The sequence below is a fragment of the Sus scrofa genome, chromosome X, assembly GCF_054392235.1.
Source record: "Sus scrofa isolate SSC_HxYL_T2T_F1_AM1 chromosome X, Sscrofa_HxYL_maternal_Yorkshire_Landrace_v2.0, whole genome shotgun sequence".
In the NCBI taxonomy this organism is placed as follows: Eukaryota; Metazoa; Chordata; class Mammalia; order Artiodactyla; family Suidae; genus Sus; species Sus scrofa.
The window spans coordinates 19,576,394-19,595,469 of NC_139401.1; the positions used below are offsets into that span (position 1 = coordinate 19,576,394).

At 50.2% G+C, this 19,076-nt stretch overlaps 1 protein-coding gene across 20 annotated transcripts in view; it reads right to left on the bottom strand.

Annotated features, from left to right (window-relative positions):
* Positions 1-19,076, bottom strand: part of SH3KBP1 (SH3 domain containing kinase binding protein 1) — a 343,775-nt gene that overhangs the window by 47,515 nt on the left and 277,184 nt on the right. For 19 of the 20 annotated variants that reach the window (XR_014835801.1, XM_013985983.3, XM_085008689.1 and 16 more), the window contains 3 exons: positions 17,806-17,857; positions 14,570-14,650; positions 12,054-12,213 (listed from right to left, as the gene is read on the bottom strand). Coding sequence is in view for 18 of the 20 variants with exons in the window: in XM_013985983.3 (XP_013841437.2) it covers positions 12,054-12,213; positions 14,570-14,650; positions 17,806-17,857 (293 nt within the window). In the remaining 2 variants the exon portion in view is untranslated. Of the gene's footprint in view, positions 1-7,788; positions 8,628-11,688; positions 12,214-14,569; positions 14,651-17,805; positions 17,858-19,076 lie in introns of those variants that run through there. The other variant, XR_014835802.1, reaches the window with a different exon arrangement.

The following is a 19,076-nucleotide window of genomic DNA, read 5'->3' on the forward strand; positions in this document are numbered from 1 at the left end:
AGAGTCATGTGCTGACAAAAGGGCAGAGACAGAGCAGAGCGGTGGGCTCTGGCTTTGAACCTACTAACGTCGACTCTGGAGCGCAAGCTCTTGGCCACTTCTCAATGCTGCTTCACTCAGCCTCCTGGTCCTGGAGGTGGTGAGTCACCCACGACGCCAGGCAGCCTGTGTCACTGGAGCTCACTGCCAGCTGGGTAAATCGCCTTTGCTCCCAGACTTAAAAACGTATTACAGCAACAACCACCACAAACCACACACATACCCGATCCGCCCAGAGGGGCCTGTTCTTCCCACTCAGACTCCGAGACACCACGACACGAGATGGGGCGCGTGAACAGTTGGACATGCGGAGGATGCACCACGTACATCCTCTGAGAACATGAGCTCAGCCAGGGGCATGGCCCGATTTAGCCCAAGTTGGGACAGTTAAGCCAAGACATGTGGCCTGGAAAAGATGCTGAAGTGCATAGGAAGCTGACGCAAGCAGACAAGTAAATAAATAAACAAACAGCAGCACTAACAGGAGCGACTAAAACCACCAAAAAGACCCCACGACTCTTGCGGAGATGAGCGGGGATGAAGGGAAAATGGTGAGTCTACTACTGATTCCTGCAAGGAAAAGGTCCCTAGTCCAGATGATGAGTCTTTTTTTTTTTTGATTTTCTTTTTTTTGGTCTTTTCTAGGGCCGCACCCATGGCATATGGAGGTTCCCAGGCTAGGGGTCCAATCAGAGCTGTAGCTGCCGGCCTATACCACAGCCACGGCAATGCCAGATCTGAGCTGCATCTGCGACCTACACCGCAGCTCATGGCAACGCCAGATCCTTAACCCACTGAGCAAGGCCAGGGATCAACCTGCAACCTCATGGTTCCCAGTCAGATTTGTTAACCACTGAGCCACGGTGGGAACTCCAAGTCATTTTTTTTTTTTTTTTTTTTTTTTTTGCTTTTTAGGGTCACATCCACGGCATATGGAGGTTCCCAGGTTAGGGGTGGAACTGGAGCTACCGCTGCCTGCCTGCACCACAGCCACAGCAATTCGGGATCAGAGCTGCGTTTGAGACCCACACCACAGCTAATGCCAATGCCGATCCTTAACCCACTGATCGAGGCCAGGTATCGAACCCACATCCTCATGGATGCTAGTCTGGTTCATTAACCGCTGATCCACGATGCAAACTCCTGGATGATGCGTCTTTCTGACGATCTCCCCTCCCTGCCCTCAGAAGGATCTATTACCATAACGTAAATGTGTGGGGTTTAACTGCTTAAAAATTGTTTCAGGAGATAAAATTTTAAAAAAAGGTTGGGAAAGAAAGGAAAGCAAAAAGAAACAGAAAAGCCCCATCCCCTGTACTCAGCGAACCGCTGAGGTGCATCCTGCGATCCCCCGCTTTTCCTCAGCTTTCATCCCTCCTAGGAGTTATCTTCTCACACGGATGACGGCAGATGACAGACATGAAGGTCCGAGAGAAATGACCGGAGTTACCCTCTCTTCTCTCTTGCTCCAACCCTGCACCTTTGTTTTATCAGCCTCTTGATTTTTGGCTGTGCCCGCAGCATGCACAAATTCCCCGGGCCAGGGATTGAACTTGCGCCACAGCTACAACCAGAGGCTCAGCAGTGACAACGTCAGAGCTTTAAGCCACCACAAGGGAACTCCTAATCAGCCTCTTTTAACATAAAACCACCCCGTCTTATTGCTCACCTCCCTCGTCCTGGTTCAATCGCACACTGAGGATGAGGCCAATGGAAGTGAATGCTCCCTCCCTGCTTTCCTGGCTGCCTACTCCTAACATCTCAGATTCCGGCTCTGACGATTAAAACTGGGTAGGGATTGCCCAGTGCAAGCCCCCATTTTATGCTGGACAAGGGTCCTGCTCGCCAAGGCCACCCAGGCGACAGAGCTGAAACTGGATGGAAGCTTTTTTTTTTTTTCTTTTTCTTTTCTTTTCTTTTTTTTTTTGGCTTTTTAGGGCTGCACCTGCGGCATATGGAGATTCCCAGGCTAGGGGTCAAATTGGAGCTAGAGCTGCCCGCCTACACCACAGCCACAGCAACGCCAGATCCAGCCATGTCTGCAACCTACACCACAGCTCATGGCAATGCCAGATTCCCTAACCCACTGGGAGAGGCCAGGGATCGAACCCGTATCCTCATGGATCCCAGTCGGATTCATTTCCGCTGTGCCACCACAATGGGAACTCCCTTGGACGGAAGCTTCTTGATACCCGGCCTTATCTTTGCCCACCACACCTGGGCAGTAATAATTAAAATGCATGTGTTGGATGCTTCCAGAGCTTTTTCTCTCTCAAATAAGCAATGATAAGAGGGCTCCGCCCATGAGTGAAGATGGGTGAGATGCAGCCAGTCCTTCAGAAGCGTGCTGGGCTGGGCCATTCCTGCCCAGAGAGGTGGGATCCTTCCTTCAGGGAAGGACACAACTGTAGCAGCAGTGAGCCCAGTTTCCTGTGCTCCTCGGCGAGAGAGCAAGAAGAGTCCCCCTCCTCTTTCCCAGAAATGCCAATCCAAAGGCCCTGCTGAGTCGGCAGAGTCCCTGCGTACCCACCCCAGGGCCTGAAGTGACCCAGGCATCATAGGCATTTTGTAACTGTGGACTTCCGGTCTAAACGTGGGTTGGCCCCAGGGAGGCCAAGGGCGCAAGAGGCGGGAAGCAGAGTGGTTTTCCTGGCAGCTGTCCCCTTGCACTGCGTCCCTGCTTGGATGAGCACAAACAGGCTCGGCTATTTATAGCTGGTGAAGACATGTTGCAAGGTGATGGGACACTGCCCACGCCATTCCCCTCCAAATGCCTGTTCTTTGTGCAGACTCTGCAAGTGTGTATGGAAACAGGCCTCCAGCCAGAGCCCATCTAGGGTGTGACAAGTCCCACAGCCCCTAAGGCAACAGGATGATGACACCCACCGCCCTCATCGGCACACCCATAGCCGGGCATCTCAGGAGGGCAAGGGTCTTTTGCGATGCCTGGAGGAGGGAGATCTCATCATCCTGTCACTGTGAGAAAAGTGTGGGGGGTGGCACTTGCAGGAAGTGTGTTCGAAGAAGTAGCCCGTGGGAAAAGCGTTATACGAACCAATTAGTACTGTACACGCGTGAGGTGTTAATATCCCCCACGGATTCCTCGCCTGCTTCTGGCCATCACTGGCAGGAAAATCAATGTGGCTCAGTCTGGGCTGAGGCTAAACCCATCACTACTGTTGGCTCTTGCTGCAGGGAGTAAAATTCATTCTAGGTGTGGGAGGAAAGAAGTGTCGAGAGAAGGTTATACATACAAATGAAATGAGGCCAGCAAATAATGCAGACATTTCTACAATGTGACAAGGTACTTTCCTCCGTGCCCTGTGGGATTCCTAAGCTTCATGAATCACCCGCCCTCCCCCAGTCCCCAGCCTCCCCTGAGCGCAGGCTTCCCCTGATGCTCTCGCTGTGCCTCTGCTTCCACTCCTGCCCCCGCCAGAGACCTCTTGCTGTGTGGTCTGGCGGGGGTCTGTGTTTCTTCATTTCCTTGCGGCTCTTGACAGTGACCTGCGAGTCACCGTGTGGCTACTCCTTTCCCACCAAGGTCACCCACGGAGCTCTCTCAAGGGAGGCAAAAAAGGATTTGCTGGGGGCCTTACAAGGGCCAGGCGAGGAGCTAGGTGGTCTAGGTGAGGCAACAGAAACGGAGACTCGGGGAGGTGTGTACCATGCCCAAAGCCATAGGGCATGTTTAAGTAGAGGGGTGGCTTTCGACCCTGGTGTGCCTGTTCCAAAGCCCAGGAAGCAACGGGTACGAGGAAGCATCCCTGGCCTGGTTACCACGGTTAACTACCAGCTAGAAGAGGGCCTGGCCAAATGGAGGGGCACGCACACACACACACATACACACACACGCACACACGCACACACGCACTCCTCTCTTATCACTGAATCCCCATCTAGCAGCCAATGTCCATCTTTCTGGCACAGCCGAGCTTCTCATGAGCCAAGTCTACATGTACTTGGTTGCCCATCCGCCTGCCCATTCTGTCTTCAACTCAGCTCCAAGTCTGTCTCTTGCCCCCAACCACCCTGCACAGACACCGCTCAACTACGACTCCCAAGGGCCAACTAGTGACCAAAGAGGGTGCCCCTCTGTCTCCCTGGCTCTCACTTTGGTGGCAGTTCTCATACTGTGGTTGGCTACCCAACAGCGGCGGCGGCCCTGGGAGCTGGCTGGAAATGCACCTGCTCAGGCCCTAACCCACACCTCCCGCATGAAAACCTTGGGGAGCGGGGACCCGTGTCTCAACAAGCTGGCAGGTGATGGCAACGCACGCCCAAGTGTGAGACCCACTGGTCGGCAGCTGGCCCACACTCCCTTCTAGCTTCTGCGGCCTCACACTCGGTTCACCCTTGTCCATGGCTCCTCGTCCTCCGTCCGCTCTATAAATAACCATCTTCCCCACCGTTGTCTTCATCCTCTTCTCCATCACCTCCTGGACTGATCATAGCCATCCCGGGCCTGCAACTACTGTCTATGAGCCAGCGACACCCACCTCTGTCATTTCTAGCCACGATCTCTCTCCTGACTCCTCCAAAGACAGGTTTTGGTCCTGGCTTGTTTGTAGAAAAGAAGGGAAACACTCAAATACCAAGCACTGCTTCCCTACGCATTTTTGAAAAGACATTGCGGAAACGGAATTCAAACTCACAGTGATGGCCCGATTACCTAGATGCGCATTCTACTGCCTGCTTAGGGAACACTAGCTATCTTTTTCTCCGGCTTTTTTTTTCTTTTTTTTTTTTTTTTTAGGGCCGCTCCCGCAGCATGTGGAGGTTCCCAGGCTAGGGGTCGAATGGGAGCTACAGCTGCCAGCCTATGCCACAGCCACAGCCATGTCATATCCGAGCTGTGTCTACAACCTACACCACAGCTCACGGCAATGTCAGATCCCCGACCCACTAAGCAAGGCCAGGGATCGAACCCGCCACCTCATGGTTCCTGGTCGAATTTGTTTCCACTGCACCACAACGGGAACTCCTTTTTCTCCCTCTTTTAAAAAAGAAAATGATTGATTAGTTCATAAGCTAATAAGAGCAAAGGTCTTTTCCAGTGCTTTCTTTTGGTGGGCATGGGGACCACACACCTCACAGAACCACCAGGCCCTAGAAGCTTATTTTCGGCTAATTTGTATCCCAAGAGGCTTGAAGCAGCTGAGATATCTGCGTAAATCTAAGGAAAAATTAACTTCCATGTGGGTAAGGTTGGTCTCCAGAGAGACATCTGCCCTTCCCTAAGCACTTAGTTGATGTTTGGCATATAAATGTTTACTTAATCTTTGCCTCAAGCTAAAATGTCTCAGAGTTCAACAGTCGCTGATCTCCCAGTGTTTCTCTGATATCCGGGGCACCCTCTTCAATACAAGTAAAAAATCTGCAGCTCCACTGCCCTCCCCGCTGGATGGGCATCCCAGTTCTCTCGGCATAGCCTGCAACCTTTCCTGGGAAAGGTACATGGTGTGGTTAAGATTTAAAGCAACAGGGCACCTCCAAGTGGCACAGACCTGCGAGGCCACTAGGTCTCCTGTCCACCGCCTCGTGTCCAAGACCCCACTGCCCATCTGCTTGCTGAGACTCCTCCTTGGACGCAGACTTCCACGTCCGAAGTCACAGACGGAGCCCTCCGTGATGCTTGAGCCGTGGTAACCAACTCCCCCCATCTGGAAGCTCTTGCTTTAATGACCCTCGAGCACCCAGACCGTCAAACCTCTCTTACCACTGACTGTCAGGAGCTCTCAGAACACACCGACCTCCACGTGGGAAGACACTCTGGCTTCAAGAACATCGGTCTCCCCTCCCCTCAGCCCTTGCCATCTTCCTGAGGCAACGACAGCCACACGGGCACTCCATCCCCAGTGCCAGTCCCTCCTCCCCCTGTCCCTTCAGCCCTTGTGACCACCATTCATCCTGAGTCACCCATATCCAGGGCCCCTCCCCCCGATCTGCTCCACCTCTGAAGTTGTGGGCGCCAACCTCCCCTTTCTGAACAGCATCTCCTGTACTTGCGGCCATCGACTTCTCCCACGTCCTGCTTCTCCTCCATCCCTCTTCACCTCACCTCCTCCTACCCTCTTACTTCTTTTATTTATTTATTTTTGCTTTTTTTTTTTTTTTTTTTAGTTTTTTTGTAAGGGCCACAGGGCTGCAGCTGCGGCATATAGAAGTTCCCAGGCTAGGGGTCAAACCAGAATTATAGCTACAGGAGTTCCCGTCGTGGTGCAGTGGAAACGAATCTGACGAGGAACCATGACATTGTGAGTTTGATCCCTGGCCTTGCTCAGTGGGTTAAGGATCTGGCGTTGTTGTGAGCTGTGGTGTAGGTCGCAGACGCATCTTGGATCTGGCGTGGCTGTGGCTGGCAGCTATAGCTCCGATTCGACCCCTAGCCTGGGAACCTCCACATGCCGCGGGTGTGGCCCCAAAGAGACAAAAAGACAAAAAAAAAAAAATCTACAGCTGCGGCAATGCCGGATCCTTACCACACTGAGCAGGGCCAGGGATCGAACCTGCATCCTCATAGATACTAGCTGGGTTCGTTTCTGCTGAGCACAATGAACTTCCTCTTCTTACTTCTTTTAGCTTTACTTCCTTCCCCTCCACCCCAGAGTCCTTGTCTATCACTCACCACCCCACCCTCCGCCTGGACCATCCCCACCCGGCCGATCACCTGCTCTGCCACTCAGAGAGCACCAGCTGCTTTGTGCTGTAGCAGGCAATGGGCAAAGCTCCCCGGCAACTCAGACCAAAGGTCCTGCTCCCGCTTGCCTACTCTTTGGGAAGAAAACAAAAAGACCGTTACAACTTGGGGTGTCCGTGTGTGGCAGGATTAACAAACCTGTTCTGGTCTAGCCAGGCTGCTTTTACCTCTCTCCCTTTGGGGTTTCTTTTCTTTTGAAGGCACACGCCTGCTCTGCCCCTGAGGTTTCTGGCTCGTTGCCTCCATTGCCTGCAAACGGCTGGGGCTCAGGACAATGTGATTCTCTCCGGCTTTTCCTTGGATTCTTCTTTTTTTTCCTTTTCTCTTAGACCCTTCTCCCAAGTTTCGGGACCTCTTCTCATGGGGGTTTCTGATCCCATCTTTATTAAATCGATAATACACATTATGAGACATCGAACATCACATGTTCGTATGTGTGTACACAACACACGTAAAGGTTTAGGTGTCTGCTGTCATTTGAAATATCTCTCTGATCAAATATCAAGAGACGTGATTTGACTCTATACTTTGGAGACTCCACTTTCTCAGGTGTGAAGACAGAGGGAGAGAGGATACACTCTGTACCGCAGCCACCTGTTACGGGTTGGACTGTGCGAGACCAGCAGGCCCTGTCTTCATGCTGTGAGATAATAACCGATGTGTCTCCATGGCACAGACTTTCAAGCTAAGGAGGCACTTATAACCTAGGGGACTCTTCTATCATCATTCAATTTTTAAATCAACTCTGGTACTAAATTTGTTTTGAAAAAGTCCTTTTTTTTTTTCCTGTTTAAATTCTACCTACATCTACTGCCTGGAAGTTTGTTAACGGCATGGGGTTGCTGGCCCAGATGGATACGAAATGGCACTGGTGTCCCAGTTCCCTTAGACACAATTCCTGAAGACCACAATCTGTAATGGCTGGACCCCACTGTCACTAAGATCCAGAACAGTGCCTGGGACACAGCAGTCCCTCACTACCTTTTTTTTTTTTTTTTAAAGTAAATGCATCTAAAAATAAGTCTCCTCTTCCTAAACTTACGTATTCCTTTTTGTAAAAGATTGCTAGTTCCTGTTTAAATAGAAAGAAATCACTCCCTTCTGGAAGCCACATTTGGCGGCGAGCTTTCTGGCTGGTGAGAGGAAGCCTGAGCCCAGACGCTGCAGCTGGAGCAGCAGTGCCTTGTTCCCAACAAGAACAGCAAATAGTGACTGTGCATCCATGTGTTCCACCCATCCACCCATCCATCCATCCATCCACCCCTCTGGTCAGATAATCCTGGTGAGGATTTGGGTTTGCACAGCAGAAAATACCCCTTCTCTGGAGGACCAGTGACACAAAACTGTTTGACGTCGGCATTCCTACCTCAACTAATTTGGCAGAACAAAACAAGTTCGTACACCAGTATGTGGATTGGTTGCCCAACGTAACTACTTAGCAAAAAAGTGCATGAGGTACTGAGAAAAGAGTAAGCCTTTCTTCAATCTTCTTAAATGTTTTGATGTTGAAATCCATGGCACGTTAGGGGACTTAGAACATAAGACACATGCTACAGAGCTTGTAAAGGGGCTGGAAAGGATGACAGGAAAGCAAAAGTGAACAAAATGTAAGCCCTGGCACCCTCCCCCCCCGCCCGCCGTTAGGAACCATGGCATGCACCAAGTGTATTAAATGAGCCACTACCATATGCTCAACCCCGTAAAGCATGTGGAGATGACAAAACACACGCTTGATCTGCTTTAAATCTGGTAAAGGAGTCCGGGGGTGTGAGCATCCCAAGTGGCACAGCAGGGGGCCCTGCACCAGGCTAAACATGGGGTGTCAGGCATTTGGAGGAGAGAGCAATTGTGAGAGATAAGGAAGGCTTCCAGAAGAGGGGCGTGCTAACTGGGCACCCAAGTCAGGGACCACTAGCAGGTGCATGAGAGGCAGCCAGGGAAGGAAGGAGGCACTGCTGAAAACCTGGGAGAGGAGTTCCCGCTGTGGCACAATGGGATCGGCGGCAACTCTGCAGCGACAGGAAGCAGAGGCATCACAACTGCGCCTCGGATCTGATCCCTGGCCTGGGAACGCCACATGCCACAGGGTGGCCAAAAATGAAAAACCGAGCCAAACCTGGGGGAATCTAGACCAGGGTTCTCACAGCGTAGATCTGAGCCAGCAGCATCACCGTCACCTGGGAGCTTGTTAGAAATGTAAGCCCCCCCCCCCCTTGCCCAGACGTACAGAATCGGCAACGGTGGCGGCAGGGCCCAGCCATGGGTTTGAACAAGTTCTCCAGGTGGCTCCGATGCACACTCGAGTTTGAGAAGCACCGAGTCAGAGAAGGTGCCATCCTCCCCGCAACTGGCTGAGCACATGGCCAGAGCACGCCCGCTCCTCAAATGCACCCAGCCTTAGCCCGGGTCTGCCACTTTCTAGGACTGGTGGGAAGGAAGCCTCAGGCTTTCCCCCCCAACTCCCCTCTTCCTTCAAACCAGCACCCTGGGGGTTTGGGAGGTCGGGGGCTGCCCACCCTCTCCTGGGCTGCTCAGATGCCACCCACCATGCGAAGAAGAAGCGTTATGCTGCCCACTGGCTTCTGTATGAACCCCTCATGCACCTTCCCTGGTGGCTTGTTCTTCGAATCGACAACTGGGTGTTGGGAGAGCTGGAGGCAGGGAAGAGCTAGCAGAGGCAGGAGGGAAATGGGGCCCCAAGGGTGGGCAGTTATCATTCACGCACCATGTCAGTGCAGGTCTAATTGATGGCTTATAACAACGGTTGAGAGCAACCTTCGAAGGTGAAGAAGCCACTGGAACTGTACTTTCTTCGAATCAGAGCATTAGAGAGAGCAGCAGGAATATTCTGGAAATCATTGTGGACTTCATCGAAATGCCTCTGGTCCCTGGAAGCCCCTGAGAACTTGGCAGAGCATGGCTCCTGTTCTCCGTTCACCCACTGCAAAATGATGTGTGACTTCTGCTGCCCCACGTTCTCTCACAGAGCTCACACTCTCCTCAGAAGCACCTGGGTTTACACAAGCTTTTCCTTCTGAACTGCCGGCTTGTGGACCAACCACACTACTGGCGTGGCCCTGGCTGAGGTCACTGGGGCTGTCAAGGGGCCCCATCACGTTGTGCACCCGTCAGCAGAAGACCGCATGACACATGGGGGCCTGACCAACTCGCCAGAGGCCCCGTAACTCAACAGGACCCTCTGGGGCCTTCCCGGGGCAGGCCCTTCCGCCCCCCCCTGCTTTAGCTCCTCTCTGAAGTACCGACTTAATAACAGTATCCGATGCTTGTTTCCTGAGTTGTTCTACAGCTGCTAAAACCATCGTCAAATGAAAGGGTAACAACTCAATGATCACGAGCCCCAGCCCCAGCCCCAGCCCCACCAGAGCCGAAGGATTGATAAGGCGACTCCCTGTGACCCTGACTGTGACCTCACCAGCATCCCGTCAGAGAACTGTGCATGAGATGATCACTTGCTCTGTGATCTCTCTGCCCCGTCACCTGGCTTTTCAAGATGCTTTGCAATTTTGGTTCGGGGCGTTCGGGCTTTTGGGGAGGCATGAGCCACTCATCTCCTGGCATGGCCTGCAATAAACCTTTCTCTGCTCCAAACTCTGACGTTCTGGTTTGTTTGGCCTCGCTGTGTGTCAGCACACGAACTTGCACTAACAGCCACTGTCCCATTGGTTTCATCTGGGGTGATCACGGGGGGGGGGGGGGGGGGGCAGTTGTTTGGCCCTTGGGAGATGCCTGCAGAACGGCATGGGTGAGCCAGCCACTCCTCCAATGGGCTCACACACACCTGAGTGGCGGCTGGCCTTGTGCGCATGGGCTTATGTGCATCCAGCATGGCAGGCTGAGATCCCGACATCGCCCAGCCACTCACACGGGTACCTGCTGCAAGATGCGGGTGGGGGGTGGTTGTTATTGCAGGTGTTATTAGGATCGACCTTGGAGACATCAGGCCGAGTGAAATAAGCCGGTCACAAAGACAAATGACTGCACTTCTAGGAGGCACCTGGAGCAGTCAAATTCCTAGAGACAGAAAGTAGACGGGTGGTTGCCAGGGGCTGGGGGTTACTGCTTAAAGGGGGACAGAGTTTCTGTTTTGCAAAATGAGAAGAGTTCTGTGGATGGACGGCGGTGATGGCTGTGCCACAACGTGAATGTACCTAATGTCGCTGAGCGCTTACGAACGGTCACGATGATAAATTCTGTGTTATGTGTATTTTACCACAATTAAAATTTTTTTTTCAAAAAAGAAAATGAGCTGTTTCTGTTTTAGTCCAGTGTACCTAGTTTGATACACAACAATAAAAATGACAATGGAAGCAAAGCTGATTTACAGGCATGGGGCTACATATCTGGGACCTATATATCCATCTTTTTAGGTGTATTCCATGACCCCCCGCAAGCTACAGATGGGGAAAGTGAGGTGAGGGGGGCTGTGACCAGTGGAGGCACTCACTCCTATGAAGTGGGGTGAGACGTGAGGCCAGAAGCCTGCCTGACTCCAACACGAGGGCACTGAAGCCCCATAGGATTCTCACCAAGCAAACCTAGCTCAAAAGAACACAAAATCCAGTGAGTGACTGTGTGCTGACAAGTCCACGTGAAGACCTCTGGGTCACCGACTTGCTCTGGTATATGGTGTCAACACATATAACACACATGTGATGGTAGAAAGTTCCAGCAATGAACTTATGGAGAGAAGGCAACACGTGAGTTCCCCGTGGTGGGTGTCTCTGGTCTGGGAGGCACAATGTCCAGCTCTGACTCCACGTCGCCAGCACATGTGTCCAGCCAGCCAGCACACAAATTTGAGTTTTTCCAGGCCCATCTTGGAATGCGTGCCTGAACAAAGCATGCCCTGGGCCTCTGAGTGCCTCAGAGTTCGGAGACGCGGGCACCGTTTGCCAGTCTGGGGCCTGGGCTCCGCAACAGGGCTGCACAGGGCGGGCAGAGGGAGCCTGGGCGCGTGGAGGGAGGCACCACGGAGCAGGGAGAGGCTCACAGGACGGAGCTGCCCATGAGATGTGCACACTGAGGCCAGCAGGACATGCATGTGTGTCACCCACATTTCCAGCCTGAAGGACAGCGGGCCTGGCCCTAAGGGAGGCACGGAGGAGCCCCCCACGTGGAGCAGGGCCAAGATGCCGGGACCTGGATTCGCACCTGCTAATTCTGAAACCCACGCCGCGCCTCCCAGCCTCGCACCCGATTCTGCCTGAGCACGGGAGCAAGGCTCCAAGGGACCAGAGGCCCATATCCTGTGGTTGCCCCTCTCCCACCCTCAGCGTCCAGAGGGGAGCCGTACCTGGCGTGGGTCAGGGGCCCCACGGGTCGTTCGGGCCTCCTCGGGGGCAGCGCGCCCGGCCTGCTGAGAGAATTGGTCTTGGGTGGCCGTGGCTTTTTGGGTGGTATGGCAGGAACAGAAGGCTTCTGTAAATCCAGTTTTGGCTCTCTCTCTGGTCTGTCTTTAAGTTGTTGTTGAAAGAAGCAAGGAGAAGACAGATAGAACGAGCGTAAGTGATGGTACTGAAGATTGTTTGTTTTCTGCTATAAAAAAAATCACTGAAGGAGTTCCCGTTGTGGCGCAGTGGTTAATGAATCCGACTGGGAACCATGAGGTGGAGGGTTCGATCCCTGCCCTTGCTCAGTGGGTTGGGGATCCGGCATTGCCGTGAGCTGTGGTGTAGGTCGCAGACGCGGCTCGGATCCCGCGTTGCTGTGGCTGTGGTGTAGGCCGGTGGCTACAGCTCCGATTTGACCCCTAGCCTGGGAACCTCCATGTGCCGCGGGAGCGGCCCTAGAAAAAGGGCAAAAAGACAAAAATAAATAAATAAATAAATAAAAATAAAAAAATAAAAGATGGAACTTTAGAACGCTGCCCACTGGAGGACAGGCAGCTTCCCTCTGTTTGCTTGGAAGCTGGAACTCTGAACGCGTGTCACTTGCAAACACAGACTCACACTGTTTGGGTGACCGGGCCGATTGGCAAAGCTTTAAAAAGCCCCTGAGGTCCTATGTAGAAATCACTGTGCTCATCCCCACGATACTGCAGGAGGGGGATAGGCTCCATCCAGGAATGCTGGGAACTTTTTCTTGTCCACAGGGACTAGAGGAAGGACTAGAGGAAGGACCGGAGGAGGAAGGGCTCAGCTAAAATACAAGGGAGGCGGAGTGCCCACTGTGAGTCAGTGGAAATGACTCTGACCAATATGCATGAGGATGCGGGTTCGATCTGGTTAAGGGTCAAGGATCCGAAATAGCCAGGAGCTGTGGTGTAGGTCGCAGATGCAGCTCGGATCCCGCGTTGCTGTGGCTATGGTGTAGGTCAGCAGCTGTAGCTCCGATTCGACCCCTAGCCTGGGAACTTCCATAGGCTGCGGGTGCGGCCCTAAAAAACAAATAAGCAAACACAAAACAAGGGAAGGGCAGAAGATGGACAGCCTGGGGAACACATGGGAGAGGGGGTTATGCCCACCTACTGCAGAGGCCAAGTCTCAAGGTGGGGCTGGTTCACTGGCTTCCCTGCTTTCAAGCAGGGCTTCTGCTTGCCTGACCCACTGTGGCACAAAACAAAGCATCATGGGAGGGGAAGGAACCAGGCCAACCAACTAGGGCGGCTGTTCACATGCCAGGCTTGTCCATACGCATGAAAACAGAGCAGGGCGTGTCCTCATCACAGAGCCTGGCCGTGTGTCCTCCGTGACAAGAAGTAATGTTTGGTTATGTCACAACACACACTTTGATCAAAGAACTATTCGTACGGCACACACTCAAATGCTGTTTTTTTCATGGATCTGTGACCCAGACCTGGCTTTACAATGAGGTTCTGCAACTCGAGTTTTTAACTGTTCACTGTGAAAGGAAGAGGTGGAACTTCTTATGAGCTCGCGGTATTGGTAAAACTTTTGGCAGGCTGATATAAAATATTAAATTTCACAATAAAATTTCATGAGGCCACCCAGGAGCACCTCCAAATAATTACATGCATTAATTCAGCATTTCTCTTGTGACTTACAAATAACTGCTGTTTAAAATGGAATTTGCGTGGCCTCCTGTTCATAATAATAACATAACACTTTCCCCATAAAATGTGTGATCAATCAAATCTTAGATGCCTAATAAAATGAGTCCTTGCGGAGACTGCAGATTTCTTGGGGGGAGGGGACACTCGGGCCAGAGGAGTTAAACACATGCATAAAATGGACTGTGATACTGGTTCGGGTATGTTCCTGAAAACGACATTTCTGACCCCCTTAAGGGGGCTGTGGGCACTGGGCTGCTTCTCTCAGGTTTGCCATGCCAACCCTCCCTCAACATCCTTGACCGAGGGCACGTGTCTGTAGGAGAATAGCCCAAGGCAAAGGCCCGGCAGTGACTGACAGCGTTCATTTGTCTACATGGGAATGTCTCTAAGCTGCATCCTCCCATCAACCATTAATGAGCACCCAGGACACTAGGCTGGCTGGAAACCGTGGCAGATACATCTGGGCCCTCTAGGAACCGAAAGCTGGCATCTTGACTTCAGGATGCTGCTGATGTGGGGGAGGGCAGTGATGGCAGGAAGCCTGGGATGGAAGAGCCCCACTGTGTTAAGTGAGCTGGTTGTTTTTCATTTGATGAGCAATTCTGGCCCAGCGAAGTACCGCACAACCCTCTCTCCTATTTCCTTAGAAACAGGAAATTTGAAAGCAATCAACACAAAACCATAATCACCATACTCCAAAGAAAAGGCGAATTCTGTGGGTAATACACACTAGTCCTGTGACAGACAGCTTTGTCTCTTGCTGTTCTAGAAGTGCCAACAAAGACTAGATTTCATACCTTTTTCTTCTGTTCTGTTTGGAAGCGTTTCTGGTCTTTCTGGAGGTATCTTTTTAATTTCATGTTTTCTTTCAGTGGTACCTGGAGGAGGGTAAGGATAACAATGATGAGGAAATGTTTCCCCATCCATTTATTAGATGCACTAGCATTTTAAATATGTATCAGGTACGGCAAAGTCAACAGATTTTTTTTTTTTCCTAAGCTGAGTGCTGGTGTTATCTGGCAAACACAAGCTGCTTAGAAACAGAGCAGAAGCCACTTCTGGCATATGTCATTAAGTCTGCCTGCCTATACATCCTTAATTTACAAGAACGCCACTTAATATTTATTGATATTTAAATGTGACTTTCTTAAGGCAGCAAAATAGTCACAGGAAATCACTTGGTGTGGGTGAGGAATGTATATAAATGAATAAACAAACCCATGGGCATAAGAATATTGCTATTTTACACCACCCAATTTGGAGTGGTTTGTTATGCAGCAAGAGTTAGCAGAACACGTATTTTTAAAAATTGAAGCATAGTGGACTTACAATATTATATTAGTTTGAGGCGTACAACATCGTGATTCAGTATTTGTGTAGATTATACACCATTTAAAGTTATTGTATTACTGACTATATTCCCTGTGCTGTACATTATATCCCTGTGACTTATTTCTTTTATAACTGGTAGTTTGTGTCTCTTAAACATATATTTAAGCAGAGGGATGGGCAGAGAAAATATGGTGGTTCTCCCTAGGTCCTTTCATTTTGCCTCTGAATCCCTCAACTATTATATTTTGCCAAATGTACCAATTAGCAATTCCTCTTTATGCACATGGACTGTAGCTGCTCCCTCACCTAGGGTCTTTATTAGTGTCGGTGGCCGCAGGCACCTAAGAGCTCTTGGAAAACAACTAACACATGAAACCCATCACGAGTACGTCTCTGATTTATGGACTTGGTTGAGTGCTTGACAAAATCCTTACATGACCAACCCAATGGATGGGTGCTTGGTAAAAAAATCTCAGTAACACAGCATCAGAAGCCAAAAGAACTTGAAATCCACTGAACACACACTTCACCTAATCTCCTTAATAACTCAACAGAAATTAAACACTGCATCCGATGTCTCTCAAGTCCATTATCTGATTTTTTTTAATGGCTGCACTGGTGGCATATGGAAGTTCCCAGGCTCGGGCTCGAATTGGAACTACAGCTGCTGGCCTATGCCACAGCCACAGCAACAAGAAATCCGAGCCACATCTGCGAACTACAGCACAGCTCACAGCAACCCCGGATCCTTAACCCACTGAGCGAGACCAGGGATTGAACCCGCGGCCTCTTGGATCCTAGTTGGATTCGTTTCTGCTGCACCCCAATGGGAACTCTCCCAATATGTGATCTTTTGGGTCAAATAACCAAACACAAGGAAAGATGAGGAGGAGGAAAGTATGAATATCTACCTCCCTGTCACAAAGCAGTTCCCAAGATCACGCAGCAGGATAAATAAGCAGTAGTAGAAATCTACGAAGATTAAATGTCACTTTGCTTTGCCCCACAGAGATCCAGCACAAGCTTTGATAAAATCGTTTTAAGAGGGCAAGAATTTGCCTGCCATGCTACAGTCTAGTCTCCTAATGATCATGAAGAAGTTCCGTATCATTCCTAGAGACAAACCTACGTCTCTAGGAGGAATGGACCAGCCCAAGGATTACATCCAATCCCAGTTATGTTCTAGGCTGCCTGAGTCTGAGACTACTCGGCTCATCTCCTGGTCTCTAATCTGTCACCAAGGCTTCTAGGGAAAAGGGTCTTGAGAAAAAAAGCTAATCAACAGTCTGCTTTAACTTCAGCACAATATTTATCCAGCCAGAACCACTAGGTGGCAAAATTAAACTGCTCAACACAAACAATGATGGGGGCTGAGCGGGAGATGTAATTAACATCCCATTTCAGGGCTTCATCTCTGTAATTCTCAACTATGCTGAAGGGAAGGGGAAAGAAATGCAGGGTCAGGCGGATTTTTCCCCCCTAACTTGGTGGGCCACAAGAACGGAAAAAAACCACTCCTAATAAATCTGTTGAATAAACTAATCTGGAAATGTATTCATACTTTAAATGCTATAGAAATATCATAATTATGAATGTGCAGAAGTAAAAATACCCCTATTCTTCTTCCATTTTAATTGTTTTTTTTTAAAAAACGCCACTGAATGAGTGATTCACAGAGGAATTTCTCCCTGTAAATTCATTTTTTGCAATTTTAAAGAGGAGTGCTACGAGAAAATACGGATGCCCATCTTTACGTGTGAGATTCCACTGTACAACGAGTTACCAAGGGTTGGATGCCATCAGGTCTTCCTATATTATTCAACCTTAATATCTGAGCCGCACAGACAAAGTGAATTAAATTGGACTCTTTTCCAAATGAGAAAAAGAATCACGAGGGATAGTTTTTCTAGAAAAACATTTTTTGTTGTTGTTGAGGGTAAGTGAAGTAAGTACAAATTTTGGTTAACCACAAGGGCCAGAAATGGAAAATTCAGCACTGCTGTACATGCGCAGTGATGCTAGGACCCATGGGAAGCAGGTCTCCCCAAGCTGACCCTTGATGGCCACGCACAGATAAAGGGGAAACTGGCTCTGCTCTCCACAGAATCAGTTTATTAAAAAAAAAAAAAAATAGAAACAGGAGTTCCCGCCATGGCTCAGCGGGTTAAGAATCTGACTAGTATCCATGAGGATGTGGGTTCAGTCCCTGGGCTTGCTCCGTGGGTTGAGGATCTGGCGTTGCCGTGAGCTGTGGGGTAGGTCACAGACTTGCAGCGCAGATCCCTCGTGGCTGTGGCATAGACTGGCAGCTACAGCTCCGATTGGACCTGTCGCCTGGGAACCTCTATATGCTGTGGGTGTGGCCCTAAAATAAATAAATAAATAAAAATCAAAAATTAAAAAAAAAAAAAGCAAAGCAAACAAAACTGGTTTATTTGAACACAAAGTCCTTCTGGTCATTCTCTTTGGGAGGCTAGCTTTTATTTTTTCTATATCAGGGATACATTTTCACGATACGTTTATTTTTTAGGAAAAGCAGTAGTATATTTCAAACCCGCCTTTTGAGACCCAATTGTTACTTCCCAGTTAGGTCATCTGTGGCAGATCTGAATCTAAGACTCTTGAGCCTTACCAAGGATGCTGAAAATACACACAAAGAGGAAGATAAACCTTGTGGTGATGGAAGTGAAAGGTACATTACCTGCCCCTTGCTTGATGACGGGAGCGGTTGGAGGAGGTGGCTTCTTGGGTCTCTGAAAAAGTAATCAGAATGATACCACATGAGATTGTTGGCCAGCCTGGCCTCGCACATAAGGACCACAGACAGTGTTTTCTAGATACAATTTGGACTGTCCAGAGCAGCTCTCCAAAAAAAAAAAAAAAAAAAAAAAAATTGAGCAATTCTCTCTCCAGGGATGTCAGGTTTTGGCACCTTTAAACCAACACAAAATAAATTCAGTCTGCAAAACAAAGCTCTGATGGACAAATGAAATACCATTTCCCCCTTTCTAAATTTGTAACAGCCTTCTGGAAAAGCACGGCTCAGCAAAAATGGCCTGAAACCAGCAAGCACAATGGTACTCCTACGCTGAAACCGCATTTGCAATTAAGATTTAATCTGCTGAATAACCAAGCGATTCAGAACGAATCACTGGGATGGCTCTAAATTAGATCTGCTCTGGATGTGGGACCTGCAACAAAATGCAGGCTCAGGGGCCCCTGTGGCTGGGCAGGGTTCTAATGGGCCCTCTGCCCCCTTTCACCCCAAGGCGGGTAGGCCGTTGGCAAGATTCCCTTACAGACCCTGGAAACTGGAATGGACTTTCTTTGCCTATCAGCTGCTCTTTGTTTTTCTCTCACACTCTATTACTAGGGAGGTGACCAGGCAGTGATGCAATCAATGGCATCTCCTTGCCCACCTATGATTGGCTGTCGGAGGGGAAACAAGCTGGACTTGCCAAATGTCCTGGGGCCAGGAGTCGCGCCAGGCCACAATTCCTGGACACCATTCTTGGACAGGGAAGAAGGGGGCCAAAGTCAAGGAGAGAACCATCTCATTATCAAAGTCATTATGAAGAGAAGGACAGAGGAGGGTTTGAACCTACAATCCGCGTTGCTGCTGACACTACTCCTGACCCTCTCTGGCTATTATACACTTGTGACTTTTAAAAAGCTCCATGGACTCCTCTGCCTGTCGAAGATGTCCTGCTGGGACACCACTGTGGGACTGGCAGAAGCGAACCACCACCCTTGGCCCGACCTACCAGTGCCTCCTGGTGCCGGAGGCAGTACCAGAGCCCAAGAAGAAATGGTTTTAAGTAAAAGCCGGATAATACGAGACCCATGAGGAACTCTGTCAGGCAGCATCACAGCATGTAGGCTCTGGACTCAACACCATTTCAGCCCTGCTCCTTACTGGTGGGGTGATTTGGCCAAGTGACCCCAAGTGAGAGTACAGTACAGCATGGAGGG